The sequence below is a fragment of the Haliaeetus leucocephalus genome, unplaced genomic scaffold (assembly GCF_000737465.1).
Source record: "Haliaeetus leucocephalus isolate CR32 unplaced genomic scaffold, Haliaeetus_leucocephalus-4.0 Scaffold351, whole genome shotgun sequence".
NCBI lineage: Eukaryota > Metazoa > Chordata > Aves > Accipitriformes > Accipitridae > Haliaeetus > Haliaeetus leucocephalus.
The window spans coordinates 1100866-1119485 of record NW_010972787.1 but is presented as its reverse complement, the minus strand read 5'-3'; the positions used below and the strand labels follow the sequence as shown (position 1 = coordinate 1119485).

Sequence of the window (18620 nt, the reverse complement as noted above, 5' to 3'; positions counted from 1 at the left end):
TGGGGAGGTTTGTGTAAATAGAGCTGTCTTATTTCAGTCAGTGGACAGAAAACTACTAGTGGTGGTTTTGTTTTCTGGTCACCTAGTTCTGCTGGTTGAAGTTTGTGTCTTTATCTGATTCTTCAGGGTTTCTGGGGTTGTTTGAATCATCCTTGCTGGGGATGGTTTCTAATTCACTCCTCTGTTCAGTCCTTTGAACTGGTCCGTACAATGGGGTGTAACTGATTCCAGTAGGAGCATGTAGTGCAGACTGAGGCATCACAATGGTGGGTAGTTTTAGCTTGATTTTTTAAATCCAGTTTCTCTGCTGCTTACTCTGATTTTTACAATGAACTTTAATACAACAGGCATTACTGGGAGCCACAGTCAGCATCCCTTCCAGATACTGCTGGATGCTTTCTTGTCCTCAGAGATCTTTCTTACTGCAGTACATCTGCAAAAAATCTGCTGCTTATCCAGTTACTGCTTGATTGCTATTTAAATCTCTGTCTTGTATTTATGTTTACAATATTAAAAATTTACTTGTTTTGTACTTGTTTTGCAGTCGAATAAGAGAAGAGAAGGAAAAAGACTATCCTAAAAGCATTCCTCTGAAGATAATTGCAAAGGATGTGGGTACTTGTGCATATGTAAGTGCTTTTGACCTAAGTGGGGGTCTAAATCCACATCACCTATGAGTGCTAGTCACCTGTAAATCCTTTGGATATTGGGAGGGTTCCTTTGGTTTGCAACCTCCTTTAAGGATCCAGCCTTTTTAAAAGGCTTGGCATATGCAGCCCTGAAATGTTTGTTTCCTGTTTAATACATGAGTTCTGTTTTAAAGACAGTGTGCTTGGTAAGAAATACTGGTTCTGGCACGCAAACTAAAGACTGTACAGTGTGAAGTCCCAAGAAACACCTCTAGCGGAACTTATGCGTAAGCATCTTCAGAAATGCCAGTACAATGTACCCTTTTTTTGCTTGTATAACTGACCTAAACCCGCAGCTGCCTTCATTCAATTCTGCAAAGTTGCAATGTGTTTTATTGTTTATAATGATTGTAAGTCAGTAAAGCTGTGTATATGAACACTCTGAAATTGCCTCAAGCATGTTTTTCATCAACTAACTGATGCTGGTAAATTTATAGGTACAAGGTAAATTGGTAAAGGAAGGTCATCCATAGGATGATTTGCACCTTTTTTACTAAGTCATATTTAACCAATTTAAACTAAATTCTTGTACGTATCCAGTTCCCTAGGGATACCCTAGCATTCAGTGATAATCCATCCATTCTTCCTCTGCTTCTTATACATTTGTCTTCTCTTTCTAACTGTTCTTGTAAGATTTGTATTTCATGCTCAGAAGCCTAAAGAGCATTTGCAAGGACACAAGAAATTTTCACAGAAGTTAGACTTCATTGGAGGTCTTTGCCCAACAGTGAATCTCCTCTTAGAATTCTGTATTTGCATAGACATAAGCACAAAGGAGTCTGCCTTTTTTTCAGAAAATCGTTATTAAGGTAAACAATAATAGTTAGAATTGCCAGGTTGCTAAGGCAGATGTTAATAAACAATAACAATAACTGTGATAGCTCAAATGCAGATCAAGATGTGCCCAGGTGTAAATGTCTATAAATCATATGTGCACTCAGGTGTTGCCCTCTTGTATCAGGGTTTGTTGTTGATTTTTTTAAATGTCTTTTCTCCTTAGCTATAATTAGCTCATGTGCCAAATACAGTTTCCTGATGCTGACAGTCCTAGAAGCAATACACTGTAGTCTAGCTATTATCAGTAATAAAACAGAGGAGGAGCAGATGGAAATTTTATGATGCAAATAGTTCTTATGGCGCTGTGGTCCCTGTGCTACAGCAGCTGGAGATGCCCAAGAATTATTCCATTTTTGGAGGGGCGGGAAGACTGAACACAGGGCACAAACCATTTTATTATATTCTAGCCAAGAGCAAAACTTATGCAAATATGCTGACCTACTCCTGAGAGCCAGATGTCATTGCTTCAGGCAAATGTTAAATTTTTTATGGTATGAGCATTCAGACATGTCCTGAAGCAAGATACACAGTATTCTCACTACTTCTCTTTGATTGCCATGGCAGCTTGTTACCATCAGGGACTTACACAAATGTACAGCTCAGATCTTTTCTAAATGCAAAATGTCAAGGGGTTGTTTCACCTGAACATCCTATGGCCAGTATAAAATTGGTATGCTACACAGGGCAGCAGGGTATAGCAAACTGTCTTGGGACTGGCAGTGAACATTTACATCCCGGCTCTGCCACCTTCCCTTCTTTGGTCCATTGGATATGCCTGGGCGGTTTGCTGCAGCAGGCATGCGTTTGTTCTGCCAGGGCTTTATGCTGACCATGAACCAGCTGCAATCCAAAGCTGTGTAGTCTTGTCAGCGGAGCCAAACTAGCCTGCCCCTAAAGAGGGCTTAGTAATTTGTGCTTGATGTGTGGGAGCTGCCTGTCAGCTTGGAAGTGAGGCCAGCGTGGCTCTGATGGTGCAAGCCAAAACCACTCTGGACATGTTTTCCCCACTTGTTCTTGCTTCTGCAAGGTGATGGCAGTGGTGCTGCCACATCCCGGCGGGGCTGAGGATGGAGTCATTGATCCTGGTGTGTTTGAAATGCACTGCCCTGCATAAGAGCAACCCATGGTGCTGAGGTACAGAGCATTGCCCAGCTGTACAGGAGTAATACTGGTGCCAGGCAGCAGGTGCTGAAATCTCACTCTGGAAAACTACCTTGTGGAAGGCAGCACTACCTCCGACACAAAGCTTGGCGCTTCGTGCTGGCCGCTGTAGCTATTTAGAAAGCAGTGTTTCTGCTGATCCACGCTTTTCCATACTGCCGATCAGCAGATTCTGGAGGATGCTGGAGACATAGCATTTTAACTGGATGAAAGATTACCACGAGGAAGTGCTTCTGGTACTAAGCCAAATCTAGCTTTGAGAAATCTATATAGAATGTGGCAAATGATACAGAGATGAACAGCCTGTATACAGTATTTTCTTACCAGGGAGATCTTCAGTAGAAAAGGACAGAAACAATTAACAATTGATACAAGAACCTCTTATTTCACTGAAAAAACTCTCTAAAATGTTTCTTTTTTTCAAAGGAAACAAGCATGCTTTTAAATTAATCACATCATACACTTTCCTTATGCAATGTCTAAAGTGCAGCTAGTGGCTGTGTCTTTTCACATAATTTAATGTGGAGGTCTCATCCCCACTAATCATGGCACTCTCTGTTGGAGCTGTTGGGGAAGCAGGGAGCAAATACAGAAAGTATGTGACAAAGCAGAGGAATCAAACCTCGGTCTCAGACAGGTGGATCTTTATCTATGTAGTATAACTTACTTATCAAGTAAAATTTTAACAGGATGCTCTCAATTTTTTCCAACAATGAATTATGCAGAGCTATTGCACTTCAGATACTCTTTGCAAATCCAAATTTTTAATGCCACTTTCCCCTTCTCCTTTTTTCTGTTCACAGTCAAAAACCCTAAGTGTAACCAATGTTGATACAGCAAATGATGTAATTCTGATGGCCCTGCAACAACTGGGAGTTAACGTAAGTCCTTGCACCCGTTTTAATGAGTCTTTTTATAGTCACTTTTAATAATCAAATCTTCTCTTGCACTGTTTCCAAGTTTTAGGATATGAACATTAATTAAATCCTTTATCATAGCAATTCAGTGTTGTTGAAATGAAGCAAAAGTGCCTTGTTAATATATAGACCTCCAGAGATCATCAAGTGCCTTAAAAGTTTTGAATAAGTCTCTCATCCCTGTAAGGGATCCCTCACATCTGAAGTTGCTTTTAAATCTGTTTTGCTGATGCCTGAGAGGAGATATCTTGACACAAGAAGTGAAAGTTTGATACAGCTCCTTTTGCATACTTCATTGTGAACAGGAAACCTACTGACCTGCTTGTTAGTTGGTTTAAAAATGTGCAAACATGCATGATCAGCTGTGTCCCCAGATTACAAGTACAAGCACTGCTCTCAAGTGTCCAAATCAGACACTCTAAATATCCATGGACTTTTAGTGTTATGTGAGATATGAATATAACTGAGTGATTGCACAGAATCTGAATGCACCCAATTTAAGCAATGTCCTGAAACTGTTTTGGAAAAAGGTTTTTACAGGACTTATGATAATGCAGGGTAGTGCACCAAGTAGATGCAGCAATTCCTAGTAGATCAAGTACTGCCTCAGCTGGCTCCCTTTGCTCTAAACCAGACACGATAGTGCCTTAGGTGTGGTAATGAATGAGTGCCAGGGACAAGAATTCTGGCTCCCTTATTCTGTTTCTCTCATTGTTTCACAGTGTGGCTCCAGCCAACACTGGTGGTCATTGAAGCTCCTGGATGACAGCTTTTTAACTGGCCTGTCAGTCTGCTGTTTGGGTACCAAGATTTTTTTAAATGTCTTACTCATGATGCATATGTTTATCTCATTGCATGGAATCTGGCAAGTCTTTCCTTACCACAGCCCTGAGTGTAAAGAGTCAAATATGACCAAAATGCCACTCTTGTGCTTCCCTGGGGCTTCTGGAGACCCCCAGCAAAAGTTGGAGTAACCTCAGAATTTGTCTTCTCTAGCATTCGTTATCCCTAATTTGTACAGGCTTTTAATGCATCCAGGGGCTTATTCTGCTAGCTTGGTATTTCCCAGGCACAGCAATTTCTGTCTAGTCATCTTGTTATGGCTCAGTCATCCCATTTACACCAGGGCTGGGGCTCTGGCCTGAGCTCAGGATCCAGCAGTCTGTCCAATTAAGATAGGCCTGGAGTTGATGGAGGGACTGCAAGGTGAAAAGGTTAAGATGTGAGTTAAAATTAGGATTTTAATTGCAGATTGTCTCCCTCAGTCTGCACCAAAAATCAAGAGACTGTGCTATATTACAACTGCAAGTCCTTATTATGATGTGCTTCATTTTTACCCATTTTATGGGTGTCATTTGCAGTTCCTCATTTTGTGTACAGAAAAAATAGGAAAATGGTAGTATTGGAAGAGAATATTTTGTTTGAGATGAGCAGGCGGAGGAACTGGTTAGTTTTCAGCTTTGTGTTCTTTTGTATGTATTGCAATCAACCATTTCCTCCTCTTTACATTTTTATTTCAAGTGGAAAAAGAATGAAAGCCATCCAAAAGATGTAAAATCTTGCCTGCAGAATTATTTGCCCAAGTAATATACTACATTTTTTCACCGCATCTTTGTAGCATAAGGCCTTTTTCATTAGAAGCATATCATAAGATTAGCAATAAAATCAAGCAAGCTAAATAAATTAAGCTGTAGCCTGTGTATCAATCAAACACCCAACCCCCTCAAAGGATTGTTCTGACTGCGAGGAAGCTTTTCCTTATGCGCCGTCTTGAGGTTTTTTATTTATGTCAAGAGAGAACCACTTGAAAGGAGCTCTATGGCTTTTCAATGGCAATTATAAAAACTACATTTCACATGTTGTGTGATTAATGGGGCTATTACTTTGGCTGAGTTCACTCTGGTTTAACACGTCAGGGTTTTTCCCTCTGTGGTTTCTCTAGTGAAATGACAACTAGTTTGTGCAAAATGGCATTGATCATCTGTTCCAAATTATCAAGTGGGGCAGAAAGAAGGGCCTTGGGTTTCCCAGCTCCATAAGTTCACTTCCTGATTTTTCTGAGACAGTCACATTTATGCTGACAAATGGCCTCATAAGCCCGTAAAGGACAACATTTGCAATCGAGAGATGAGCAGCCTGCCTTCTGAAACCGTGCTTACTAGTTCTTCCCCTTCCCCTGCTTCCCATTCACAGCAACGAACCCTTTCATATATATGTTTAAAAGGAAAAGTAAATACCCTTTCTTGTGCTCCTCAGCTGTATTTATTTGCTCCTGGCTGCTTGCCCTGAGGCATCAGAGATGTCTCCAAAGCCTATTTATTTTCCTTCTGCCCCCTGCTAGCTAACTTAGCAGCAGTGCTAATATGGGCCAGAAAGCTCTGTCAGTCAGCGAGCAAACTGCAAAGGCTTTATTGGGTGTATCAGCGTTACACCCGGTGCGTGCAGCAAGTAGAAAGAGTCTCAAGAGCTGTGGGGACACTGGGTGAAGATCCAGCCAATGCAGGATAGTAGGCAAATCTGTTTAAAAGGAGGTAGGATTTAAACTGTCATGAGGTATTTATCACCTTTTGTAGCCAGAAAACTTTTAGATTTTAATTATCCTGATTTAGCAGTGTCACTGAAAAGGGATTTAAGGTATAATAGACCACTTTTCACACAGTGTATTTATCCACTTGCTTTTGTCCTGAGAGTAGTTTATATTAAATGTCATTCTTGTTATTTCTGTTGTCTCACCGTCATATCTGAAATAATGTACTATTCTCCTTCTTCAATTACACTGCAACATTGGCTTGTATATTTATGCTCAAGGCGATATTTAGAATTTGCTTTAAAATCAGCAGTTTTACGCAGCTTTTCCCAAAGATATTCACATTCTCCAGTCCTCTGGAAGTTGTCTCCTTTGATGTAAATTTATCCTCTCCCACTGTAAATTTTAAAAAGAGGACTCAGCATTCTTAAAACACCATCCAGCGCTCCCAAGCCCTTGCACACAAAAGGGCTGCACAAAAGGGCCGACGGCAGCCCTAGGAGGAGATTTTGCGGCAGCACTGAGTGCCAGGAGGCCACTGGGTGCCATGCTCACCTTGGCATCATCAGCGTGGGCTCAGGTCTCAGGCGAAGGTGCTCCTGCCCTGCTCTCCAGCGCAGGGCATAGGATGCTCTTGGCTGGCGAGCCTGAGCTCCTCCTGCGTGCAGGGGATGTAGAGGAGCTGGGGAGGTGGTGGAGCGGGGGTCTTGGGTGTGAGGCTGGGGGTGCCTGTGTGCCAGAACATGTCTTCGAGGATGCGATTACCCTGATACTCAGGGTGGAGCTGAAGGGTCACCTTAGCTCACACAAACGGCCCGCTGTCTGCTACACACTCTGCAGCAGGTCTCTGCTTCATGCTGCTTATCTGTAATCCCTCTGGGGGATCAGACCTGTCTCTCCTTGGGGCTGGGTGCTGCTCAGTGATGATGTGGAGAAGTGGGGCACAGAGGCGCTGGGGGCCAGGAGCAGCACCCAGGCCAGAGGTCCCCTTCATGCTGGGGGCTGCCTCATGTCCCACCTCCTGGGATTGGGGAGGCACATGGGGACTGATTCAGCCACGGGGGAGGGGGGGGGGGGGGGCGCTGGCATGGCTAACATCTTGGTCTGGCCCCAGAAGCCATCCTGAGTCCCGGCAGGCTCTGACCTCCATCCCTCTGCTTTCAGGAGCAGGGAAAGAACTGGGGCAAATCTCCCCTTTTTCCTTCAGAAATGATGGGGTCCAGCCCCTCTCACTGCTCAGAGCTGGACCCTGGTCACATAAACCACAGTGCATCTGACAGACAGTTTGGAAGCTTTGCTGGTGGCAAATTTGGGCACTGCAAAAGTAAAGGGGATTCCTTTGACCCCACTGGCAAGGTGCAGATTATCCTTATATTGTGAGAAACCTAATGCAAACCTGTTCTTAATGGCTGGCAAACTTATTCTTAATTTTGATTTTAAAGGGCTCTGAAAAAGACTATAAGCTGTGGGTGATTTCAGGAAGAGAAGATGCTCCTTACCCTCTTATTGGTAAGTCCTTGGCATGGTTTTGTTTTTCAACATTCACTCAGTTTTTAGTGCTGAAGGAAGCAAGAAATACAGAGAAGAGTGAAATACAGTTTCCTCTTTTGTTTTGTTTTGTTTTTCCTGTTTTTTCTCTTACTTCCCTGTCACACAGTTTTGCCTATTTGGGGAGCTACTCAGATGCTGATCCTTTGTTTTGAAGAGCAATTGTTTGCTTGTCACTAAGAGGTTAAAAAAGTTCATTTATTTCTGCCCCAATTTTGCTGCATGAGTCTCAGTGTGTCTACAGAGTCAGCCTCTCCACTCACTCACCTCCTCTCCTGGAGCCAGTCCAACTTTACCATATTTCTTCCTACACTTCCATAGCATTGTTTACTCCCCTCCTCAGCAAAAGTGAGCAGAGTTTTGAGAAATGTTCTGTTCTTCCACAACTCAAGTTAACTGATTCAAGAGGTCCTTTCCAATCCTGTATTTCTCTTACTGGCTGACAGGTCCCCTCAGATTAGGAGAAAATTATTGGTTATTCACTTTCTAAAATGCTTTTTGAGACCTTTCCTCCCCAGGAATCAACCCAAAGCTCTGAAGTGATTGGATGGAGTGATTTGATTTTGGCCCATGATTCACTGAGAACAAATCCCTTCCCATTATTAAGAACCTTTCCCTGTAGAAGCCTGGCATTACTTGCGCTATATGAGTTCACAGATGATTAGAACAAGAAAAATTTGTGGATTTTCTGTTTTCCTCCTGCAAATCTAACCCCAGTAAATCTTAGCATTCCTTCTTAAAGCGGCCTTAGCTACAAATGCTTTGCTGGAGTCAGACAACATTAATATTTATAAAATGTCTAACTTGTGCACCTCATAGACAGTGCAAACTGGTTTGTCTCTGAAACATACCAGACTTTGTCCTTCTGACTATTATGTGTAACTTCTTCAGATAAAATTTGCTTTTAAACATAGAACCAGAGAATTCAGAAACAGGAAAGGCCTTTCTAATTGTCTGACTCTCTCTCACTTCAAATTCAAGTTACAATCCTTGGAAAAGAAGAACCTGATATAAAACTGATGCTGTTCTTGATATTTATGCAAAGGTTTATTAGATAAAGCCAGCTTTTATCACAGGTAGACATCAGAAACAGAGTTAGACTGTGCTTCTGCTTCATACTACCTATAATCTCAAATAACATCTCTTCCACTATCAGTGTTCAAGCCTAAAAGTGCAAGTTAACTAGAACATCTTAACATTGTGCCCATATTTAATATATTTCAACCACCAGGTCTTTAGGCAAGTCCAAAAAATGTCTTTCTGGTGGCATTTTTGAAAGCTCCTCCAGAAATGAATTGCCTCTGTGTAGTCCCCAAAGATGCTGGTTAATGCCGAGTGTAGCTCATTTACATTAGCCCTGTGATTAACGTTTCCTTCCTGTTTCAGCCTCAGACAGGAACCATAATTGTGTCTCGTTTGACTGAGTTGATGGCTGTTGCACTTACCATGGAGAGGGAGGGAAGATCACTTTCATACTGGATTTTTTGGTTTTGCATGCTCAGCAAAAAATTGACTGCTGCCGAAATCTCACTTCTCGCTAGAACGATATAAGCAACCAGTACTTAAACTTTCAGTGTCACAAGTAAAGCAGTAGAAAGAATAAACATTTAATTCAGAAGTAGTAACTTTTATTTTTTCTCATGGGCTTTTATGTGATACAGCTGTAATAGGCCTGATTTTACTTTTACATCTGTTTAACTACACCAAACACAGTAACTCCGTATCTGCCAGTATATGATTTATGTCCATGTAGATATGCAGAAAAGCATCAATTCTGAGATTACTGAGAGAGAAAGTGCTGCAGGCCAGTATGCAAAATCTGCTTTTCCTCCGAGGCAGATGGAGTTTTGCAAGCCTCCAGTCAATTCAACACAGAATATTATGATTTCTCTTTGAACAGGACATGAATATCCCTTTGGAATTAAAATGAGCCACATTCGTGATGCTATGCCCCATGGATCAAAGCACTGTGCCTGCCCCAGGCAGCTTCAGGGGTCCTTCTTGACGGAGCAGCTGCCCCAGGAGCTGCAGTGCCAGTTTGTGCTGAAGCCAAGCCGCCTGGCTGTGTGCCAGCAGCTGAATGGTACGTTGCCCCCCTTGCCCCAGCATCGTTCGCCCAGAGCCTGGCTACCTCCCTGGCTCTGCTACAGAAAGCAAACACGCCGGGATGTGAGGGTGGTGGAAAGCGAAGGGGAGGACGCAGATGTACCTTCCAGCTGCATGGGGGTTTTGCAATGTAGCTCTCCCTGATTTAAGTGTGCTGTTGTATACCTGTCATCTTTGTAAGTTACATTTTGACAAGCTGCCTGTCAAATGGTTGCTCTAAAACCAGCAAAAGAAAGACAAGATCTCTCCTCTGCAATTTTTTATAAGTCTATTAACCGAGCTTCTCTCTGCAGCCCTCACTGTGCTCTGTAGCAAGGCAGAGTGGTTTTATGGTTCAGGAGTCAAGGCTTGACTTCGGCACAGAATTCCCATGCAACATTTGGCAGCATCCTTTATCTCAACAAGGTACTTAGGACTACACACCTGCCTCACTGGGACCCTCACGTGGCAAAGCCTAGGCATGTACTTGAGTACCTAGATGAAGTGAGCGAATACAACTCCTTTATTTCAGTTCTCTGAGTAAAATGAAGACAGTAATATTTCCTTCTGCCTTTGGCTTTGATGCTGCAGAAATATGAGCACCTGCTCTCTGTTTTGCACTCTGTTGTCAATGACACAATGACTGCTCACTGCTCATGGGTAAAACAAATGAGATCTTTACAGGATTGGGGATTTAGACTAAAAACTCTGTAGGGGAAGGATGCATCCCATGGTGTGGTTTTATTGTGCTTAACACACTGGCATACTCAGCTCGGTTGGGAACTCTGCCCTACTTCACCATTAATGACCATATAATAATAAAAATAACATGCACACTGTTATCCTGTGCACTTCCCAATAGCCAAGATCTCCCACAATATATGAATAGAATCCATTTGTAACATTTTTAGAAATTAAATATAATGAAGCTATACCAGTGTCTCTTACAAATTATTCCAGAAATTGATTGCATTTTATATAAATTAATTTCCTTTTCACACGCCTTCATCCTCCTCCCCAGTAATTTGTATCATATATTACTTCATGGCATATTTTAAGAATGAGGCAATCTAGCAAAGGGGTGTAATTAGGTTTACAGGCCCTGCTTGGCAGCTGACATTGACTGGCAAGAGAAAATAGAAATGTAAATCAGGCCTGTAAAGTTCTAATGCAGATGTGTTGTCAGCGGTGCTGTGCAAGCCCTAGGATGGGAGGCGAGGCTGGCTTTGGGGCAGCAGAAGCCTGGGGCAGCCTGCAAGTCATACACGGGGACTGCGCTAAGTGGGAAAAAGATGTTTTTAGTCCATTCACCTTTCCTGCTTTATCAGACAAAACCTTTTAAAGTGATGTATAGGTCTGGCTGCTTGCAAACCAGATTATCTTGCATATAGCGCTGGTCGTTGTGCTCTTCCTAACTCCTTCTTACCTATTTCAGTTTTGGAAAATGGCAAAGAGTACCTGTGTGCAAGCCAAGGCTATGATCTGTCTTTGGGCTCATCTTCAGATCAGCAAGCCAAAATCTGTGTTGTTGTTAGGTAACCACTAGGCACACCACCACATACAGGGCAAATTTACTGGGAGCAGAGTCTGTAACCCCACATTTCACTGCCACACATGCTGTGTTATCCTCCCTACCATCACTTCCCTGCACTGACACCACTGTGCTGGACTTGCTGTCCCTTCTGGAGGCAGCAAGGGGTAGCTGCCCAGTTGTACCCAGCATGCACCATGGTTAGGCAGCATTGTAGGTGTTGACAAGCAGACATGACTGACAACTGGCTGTCATGTCAAATAAGTAGCTGTGTGGACACCAACTGTGGTGGTGTAGTTGCATCAGCTGTCCTGGCAGGATGGTTAAAAAAAGTACAGAAGAATTTACTGTGTGGAAGAACTGGAGTGTTTCTGTTGCCTCTCCTGCAGCCTTTCAGCACGTAACAGGAATGGTCACCTACCAGTTAAACATAGCCATTAAGTAATGCTCATGAGCACACGTCTAAAAAGTATTGTAAATACTGATTCACTTAAAGTTTGACTTGAAAGAACCGACTGCTGTCAGTGGCTAGTCTGTAATCCAAATTATTATTTAATCATCTGTCGAAAGAGAAAGCAAAATTTCAACAAGTTGGTCTCAATACAGAAAGGAGGTCTTTGAAAACTGACAGTCAGAGGTTTGGTCAGAAAGAATGCTACATTGTTAAATAGATCTGAGGTTTTATTTAGAAGTTTCTGATTAGTTTGCAAGAAGAGGAAATGCCACTTGCATGGCTGGGATACTACCTATGAATAGAAATTTCCTGCATGTAAAATATTAGCAGAATAGATGGGTGCTGTGAGCTCTGAGCAAGATCTGCAACCAAAGAAGTATTGATTTTTTCCTGATTGTGGCCTAGAATAATCCACCAGAGCAAGACCCTGATGTTTTTGTATGGTAGTACTTCTGCAGAGCAATAATTGGCATCTGTCTTGGCTGAGAGGAGGCTGGGCTTCTCCTAGTGTTGTAACTTTGCACAGGTTCAAGAGAAGAAAGTGTACGTCCTCCCCTTCTCATCTGCTCTTTACCTTAAGAATTCTCAACCCCCTTAGAAAAGGGGGTATGAAAAGGATGAGTTTCCCTGTTGTTCAGTGAATGTTAGTTTTGTAAGCGTCATGGCATTTCGTTGCTGTACCTCAGTTGTTGGTTTCTGCTCTGATATGTTGAAGAACCCTGATTAAGATTTCCTTCCTGTCCCAGGAGAGAGCTGCAGTTCATCACAGTTACCCCTTGCTCACATTGTCCATTTGAGCCATGGCTTTTAAGAGTGGAGCAAACTAAGTGAGCCACTAAGAAAAGTTCCTAATTTTAAGACCCTTTTTTTTTTCACTTCTGCTATTCCTTGTTCTCCAAAATAGCATCTCTTCTTAATTTTTACTTCCACTGAGATCTACAGGGTTGCCAGAAAAAAACACCAATATGTATTTGCCGTTGTGTGAATAGAACTCCAAGTGAAGCAAACCATATTCATGTGCTAATATCCAGCTCATCTAAAAGAAAAAAATGTCATTTTGAAAGTTACAGGTTAGTCATGTTCTCCCCAAACATGACATGTCAAGTAAAGCCTTAGACACTGCCAAGCTTATATTTCATGAAGCTTTGGACTGCTTAAAATGTATATCCTCCTTGTTATTTTTTATGAAGAGAATTTTTCATCAGGCTTTCACATTCATATGTTCACATTTTGAGTTAAACTGTAACTTTTCATCCTGTAAGCCTCTAATGAAAAGACTTCCACCCATTCCCAAAGGGAGCATGATCTCCTAGAATGGAATGACATATAATGAAAATTGCTATTTGGGCTAAAAAACAAATGTAGTAAAGCATAGGAGAGGAAAAAAATGGTATTATACCACACTCCTTACTTCTGCAAGCTTTGCTTCTACCCTCTGCCCTCTGCAAGAGCAGAAAGCAAAATGTTTGACCAGGTGGAAGAATCAGCTAATAGAAAGGTGCATAGGGTAGGCAAGCAACTAAATCAAAGCTGACTGGCTTTGAAAACATCTAGAAAAGGAAAAATATATTAGAATAAGTTTTTCCCAGTTAGCACTTTCATCATAAACAGCCTCAACCCACCCTTAGCAGTGGCCCATGCTTTTAAGAAGACTTTACACTGGCTGATGTTGAGAAAGGTCATATGAAAAAAACACTTTTTGTATTCCAATACCAGTATTTCCTTCTCTATACACTGCAAATAAGAGCTTCAATTAGTGGTGCTCTTTAGATATCTCATGAAATACGTTAAAATAAATGAAGACGAACTGAGCCCATCAGCGTGTTGGCAGCATGCTGAAATGCCATCTGGAAGGCATGGATTAAAGGGCAGGCACCATCCCTGGGCCATGGTCAGCAAATGCTTGGAGCGAGGACATTAATGATACTCTTGCTTTGTGGAGAAGAGAGCAAAGGCGGCGACTTTTCCTAGTCTGAAAATGTCTCACCCCATTAGTTCATTCTCTGGTGTTACATGTGGGGAGACCAGGTGCTCTCCCCCATTGCCAGAAGAACTAGGATGCCTCCGGACAGCAAGCCAAGGTGAGGGCAGTGGTGTTTATGTATTATTTTTTTCCAAATGAGGTCTGTGGTTTTGCACCTGTGGGTGGGAAATGAGTTATTTATCACACTCCAGCTCCGTGTGAAGTCAGCGGGCTGAGGTTTGCCATCCCTCACTTAGCGGTAAGTGCTGACACTGTGGTCCAGCAGTGCCGTGCAGATGCTGGTGATCCTCTTAAGAGCCTGGGTAAGGCAGCACATTCTCCACACGCACAGGTATGTGCATGGTGGATTAGGCTGAGGTGGATGCCAGGGAGTTCGTTGAGTTCATGACATTTTTTCCCTTGAAACTATAGCAACCACCACAAAACAAATACTGGAATTAGAAATTAACTGCATTTCTTCTAATAAACACCTTTCTCTTTTCCCAGACTTAAGCCAAAAGTCATTTAAAAGGAAAAGATCTATCATAAATTGGGCTTTTTGGCGTGGCCCAGGCACTCATTTGGACAATGCACCCCTCTCCTCAACATCTGCTGCTCCTGGGAAGCTCTTTGGCCTCTTGCTAACAGCCATCTGTGAGGATGACAACCTGCCCAAACCCCTCTTGGTGAGTCCCAGGCTCAGGGCTGGCTTTTACAGTGGTGGAATTTCTTTGTGTAGTGAATGAGAACACGGGGACACTTTGTAAACACGACACTGAAATTACCCAGGCAGAGAAACCAGAAGAAAACCTCATTTGTGGTTCTCAGCAAGAACTTTGGTTTTTAACATATGCTGTGGCCAGGCCTGGTTAATAACAAACAGCTTGAGAAATGTATGTGATCGGTCTGCTGCTCAGGGCTATTTCTTCTTTATAGCCCACGCTATAAGGCTGGTTCCCTAATCCTCACTTACGCAGTGTAACTAAATGCCATGTTCACACATACTTTTTAAAACACTCCCAAGATCTCTCTAAAATCCCCAGCTCCATAAATGTGGCATCTACTGTCCCGTATAGACAGTCCACGTGTGCATACAAATGCTACCTGCCCTTAAGTAGACAGTTTCAGAGCCTTTCTTGAAGGCATCCCAGGGCAGGCAACCACTCTGGGTCCTCATTTTTGATCTGACAGCACCACTGCAAAAATAGGTGGGAAGGCGGAGGCTGCAGAAGTATCTTTTCATCCTGTCTCGAGGGAGTGCCAGTGCTGCGGGTGCTCTCAAAACCAGTCCAGGAACATGAAAAAGGTTGTCCTAGAGCCTATTCCTAGGCATAATGAAGGCAGATGTGGGTCATTTTTGGTCAGGACTGAGGGCTGCCCTTTGGTCAATGCAGCAGTTGAAATGTTTACAGAGTGGGAGTGAGCCCCACAGGATTGGCCCCCTCATCCTAACAACCCGACTTTTGGCTGGAACAACTTGCCAGAACCCCACTGAAATCAGTGGGGTTATAGCAGTTTACAGGGAGAGATGGTTTGTCTCCTAAGCTTGTGCTTGATGTACTCCTTTATCACTGCCTGAATAGTGAATCAAACCAGGACTCTTCAGGTGTTTTAATAGTGTGGGCTTGTTATTTTCTTTTGCGGGAGAAGTGTGCATTTTTACCATTTAGGTTATTTAAGTAAGCCCTCCAGAGATGGACTCTGTAAGAATCTGGTCCCTCATTCTCTCTGAGAGATGAGCCAATGCTGCATTTCAGAAATTTCTCCAAAACATAAATATTAGTAAATTTTTAACTGAAAAAAACAAAGTTACTAAGCATAGACTCACAGCTTGGTAGACTTTGTGCTTTGAATCTTAACCACTGTGTTTATACCACAAAATATAACTTATTTTGATTTCATGCAGCATCTCTGGAGAATGGAATACTGCATCTGAGGGACTGTGTGGGATTCACCTACAAGAGAAGGAAAATATCAGGGATGAATGCTGCAGGCATGTTTGATACCTCTGCTTCAGAGCTTCAAACTTGCTTTCACAGCTGAAGGGCTCTCTTTTAGCCATTGCCACACTGAATTGTCTTACACCATTAGCTTCATTCATGTAATTTTGTCTGGGTTTACTACTTTAAGAGGGGCTTCCCAGTTTTATCTTGTGGGTATTTTATTCAAAATATATTTTCAAATCATTTGTTCATGCGCTAAGATCCTGTGCTGTGGAACTCAGCCTGTCTTGAAAGCAGAGTTCTAAATCCCTGCAGAGAAAATGGAAATGCTGCCATGAGTCCTGCTGCCATGAAGGTGATCCTACGAAGTGTCTGCACTTACATGAATGCTTGGCTTTCAACTTCTGCAAGAACAAGAAAGAAACGTTAAAAAGAAAAGTAAAAATAATGGTTTCCATTAGACTTATTTGCACTGCTGTGTGTCGGGAAGACCTACCTTACAGCCCGGACTAGGAAAGTCACCAAACCCCATTGCTTAGCCATTACTGTTAGAGTAACTTGGTTTAATGATGACAGACTCTCCCCCAGTGTCCCTTTTCTTGCCATCTCTTTGATAACTTGGTCCTCAGGCCGCTGTGTGCATGCACATAATCCCAGCGACTGTCTGCACGCATTTCCCCCTTGGAAGAGACAAACATGATAAGTTCCACATCGCTTGGAGCAGGCCTGGGGAGAGGTGACCAGCATGTCTGAGAGATGACCCACAGGACACCACAGAGAATTAAGCAGCTGGAAAATATCATGTACATATTAAGTCAGGAGAGGTCTCTGATTTCAGCATTTCCTTTTCTGCTCATTTTCCTCTCTTACATAGCAGAAGAAATCAGGCCCTCCTGTTATTTTAAAAGCTAGGCAGGAATCTGCTTGTTTTCCCTTTCCTTTTAAATATGTCATGTAGTGAACTGCCTACCTGTTTACTCTTTTGCAGCCTCATTGGCTTTAGAGGAGCTGTAAGCCAAGCTTTAGCCCCCTCTGGGTGACTTCCCAGGTGGGAACACCTTGCCCCAGAGGTGGGCTCGCTAAAACAGCCCTGAGCGGCTTCCAGAGTACAATACCACTCACAAGAAGCAAAGGGGGTAAAAATCTGACTCTGATCTGCTGTAGAAGTGCAGATAGATATTAACAAACAAAGCACTTTCCAGCTTAGATGAAATCTCTTTTTTTTCAGACATCCAGGCATGGAACAGAAGTCTTCATCTCTGATCAGGGATAGTGTTGAACACACTGATGAGCAGTGAGGGTCTCATATCTTCCTGCAAGGTGGTGTCTGGCTGAGGCCACTGTCACACACAGAGCTTTGGATTAGGTAGACCAGTCTCCTTTTCCCATACCAAAGTGTTTATTTATTTAAATGAGTTGGCTAAAACTTGCACAGATCCTGGAAGATCATGCAGGAGGTTAGTGCTCAGCAGTGGCAGCACAGCATTTCCGAGGGAATTTTTTTTCCAAGATCAGTGCCCCAGACCACAGCTTTGCTGTGCAGTTTGGTGTGGTGTGGAGGGTGAGCCTTGACTTGTGTTTGATTTGTGAGTTGTTTTAGGACTCAAAGGTTTTCACCTGTGGCAAAAGTGGCAAAACTACATTTTAATGGCACTAGACCATAAAATATATTTCTGAGAAAGCTTCTCTGCCTTTTAATTTTGTTTAGGACATGCTTTCCCTCCTTTACCAAGAGGGCCCTTCCACCGAGGGTATTTTCAGACGCTCTGGAAGTGCAAAAACCTGTAAGGAGCTCAAGGAGAAGCTTGATTCAGGTGCTGAAGTGGACCTAGCCTGTGAATCCATATTTGTGACAGCATCTTTGTTTAAGGTATGTGAAGAACATTCCTTTCCCCCTTTTTGGGTGAGAGCAGTGCTGATCCCGGGCACAAACAAGTAGGACTTTTTCCCAGGGACAGGCCCAAAGAGGACTTGGTGGGCTGAAATAAGAAGAATGGGCTGGCACATTAACATTGTGAGGATCTCCAAAGGAGGCTACCACTGAATTAGGGTGGGGAAGAGGACTAGCCAGCTTGTTTTGCTGCCAGCTTTCCTGAGGTCTCAGCTACAACCTGGTCCTGTTACTCTCTTTATCTCTGCTTAAAATCAATTAAATACTAGAAAGGCAGGTTTGCAGACCTGTTTCCTTACTCGTCAGTAATGCCCTATACTACAGACCCTAGTGAGTGTATAGTTTTGCCCAAAATATTTGGATTAATTTCCCATGCATTATCTTTTCCAACAGACTTCTACGTAAGTCAGTAAAATATCAGCTACAAGGAGGATCAGCATATTTCTTTTCACATTTTAGTGCAGTGCATCTGTTTATGTGTAGTTTGTGCTTAAAAGAAATAGTAATCTCCATTCTCAGGCAAGCACTTCTTCGGTGGAATATTTTTATTGCAGAAAGCCATACCTCTTGCTACCATGTGAGAGGTTTTCATGGGTGAGACGTACAAAATTACTTTCCTACTGCTGGATTTAGGACATGCGTTTAGGGCAGGACAGCTGCACCATGCAAAGTGCTGGTGTGCAATACTCATCCCATGGTAACAGTTTCACTGAGGGGCAGTGGCTTAGCATTTCTAACAGTGAAGAGTTACCACATAAGTGCAAGTGTGTTATTCACATGCATCATAGCTTCCCTTACCCTAGCTTATTTGGGAAGCTAGGATTTGGGCTTGTTCCCACGTTGCAACAGTTTGCCCACCATTGGTTGAGGTATTAGGAAACTGGAGCAGCAAGACTATCCATGGCTAGTGTAAGTACTCCATTACCAAAAGGGATTGATTAGGGGAAGGAAGGTAGGGGTGCCTTGGAATGCTTATGGTCTGGAGGTATTGGAGTTTGTCAGGTAAGGAGAAGAAATGGGGACTACAGATGAAGTTCAGTGATAAGTAAAGGCAGAAATTATGCAACATCAAAA

The 18620-nt window shown here is 42.8% G+C and overlaps 1 protein-coding gene across 1 annotated transcript in view; it reads left to right on the top strand.

Moving 5' to 3' along the window:
• ARHGAP20 (Rho GTPase activating protein 20) overlaps window positions 1–18620 on the top strand; it is a 61871-nt gene that overhangs the window by 37992 nt on the left and 5259 nt on the right. The window contains exons 7-12 of the mRNA XM_010572609.1: window positions 545–629; window positions 3491–3568; window positions 7574–7640; window positions 9580–9762; window positions 14220–14398; window positions 17364–17525. Coding sequence (XP_010570911.1) covers window positions 545–629; window positions 3491–3568; window positions 7574–7640; window positions 9580–9762; window positions 14220–14398; window positions 17364–17525 — 754 coding nt within the window. The remainder of the gene's footprint in view (window positions 1–544; window positions 630–3490; window positions 3569–7573; window positions 7641–9579; window positions 9763–14219; window positions 14399–17363; window positions 17526–18620) is intronic.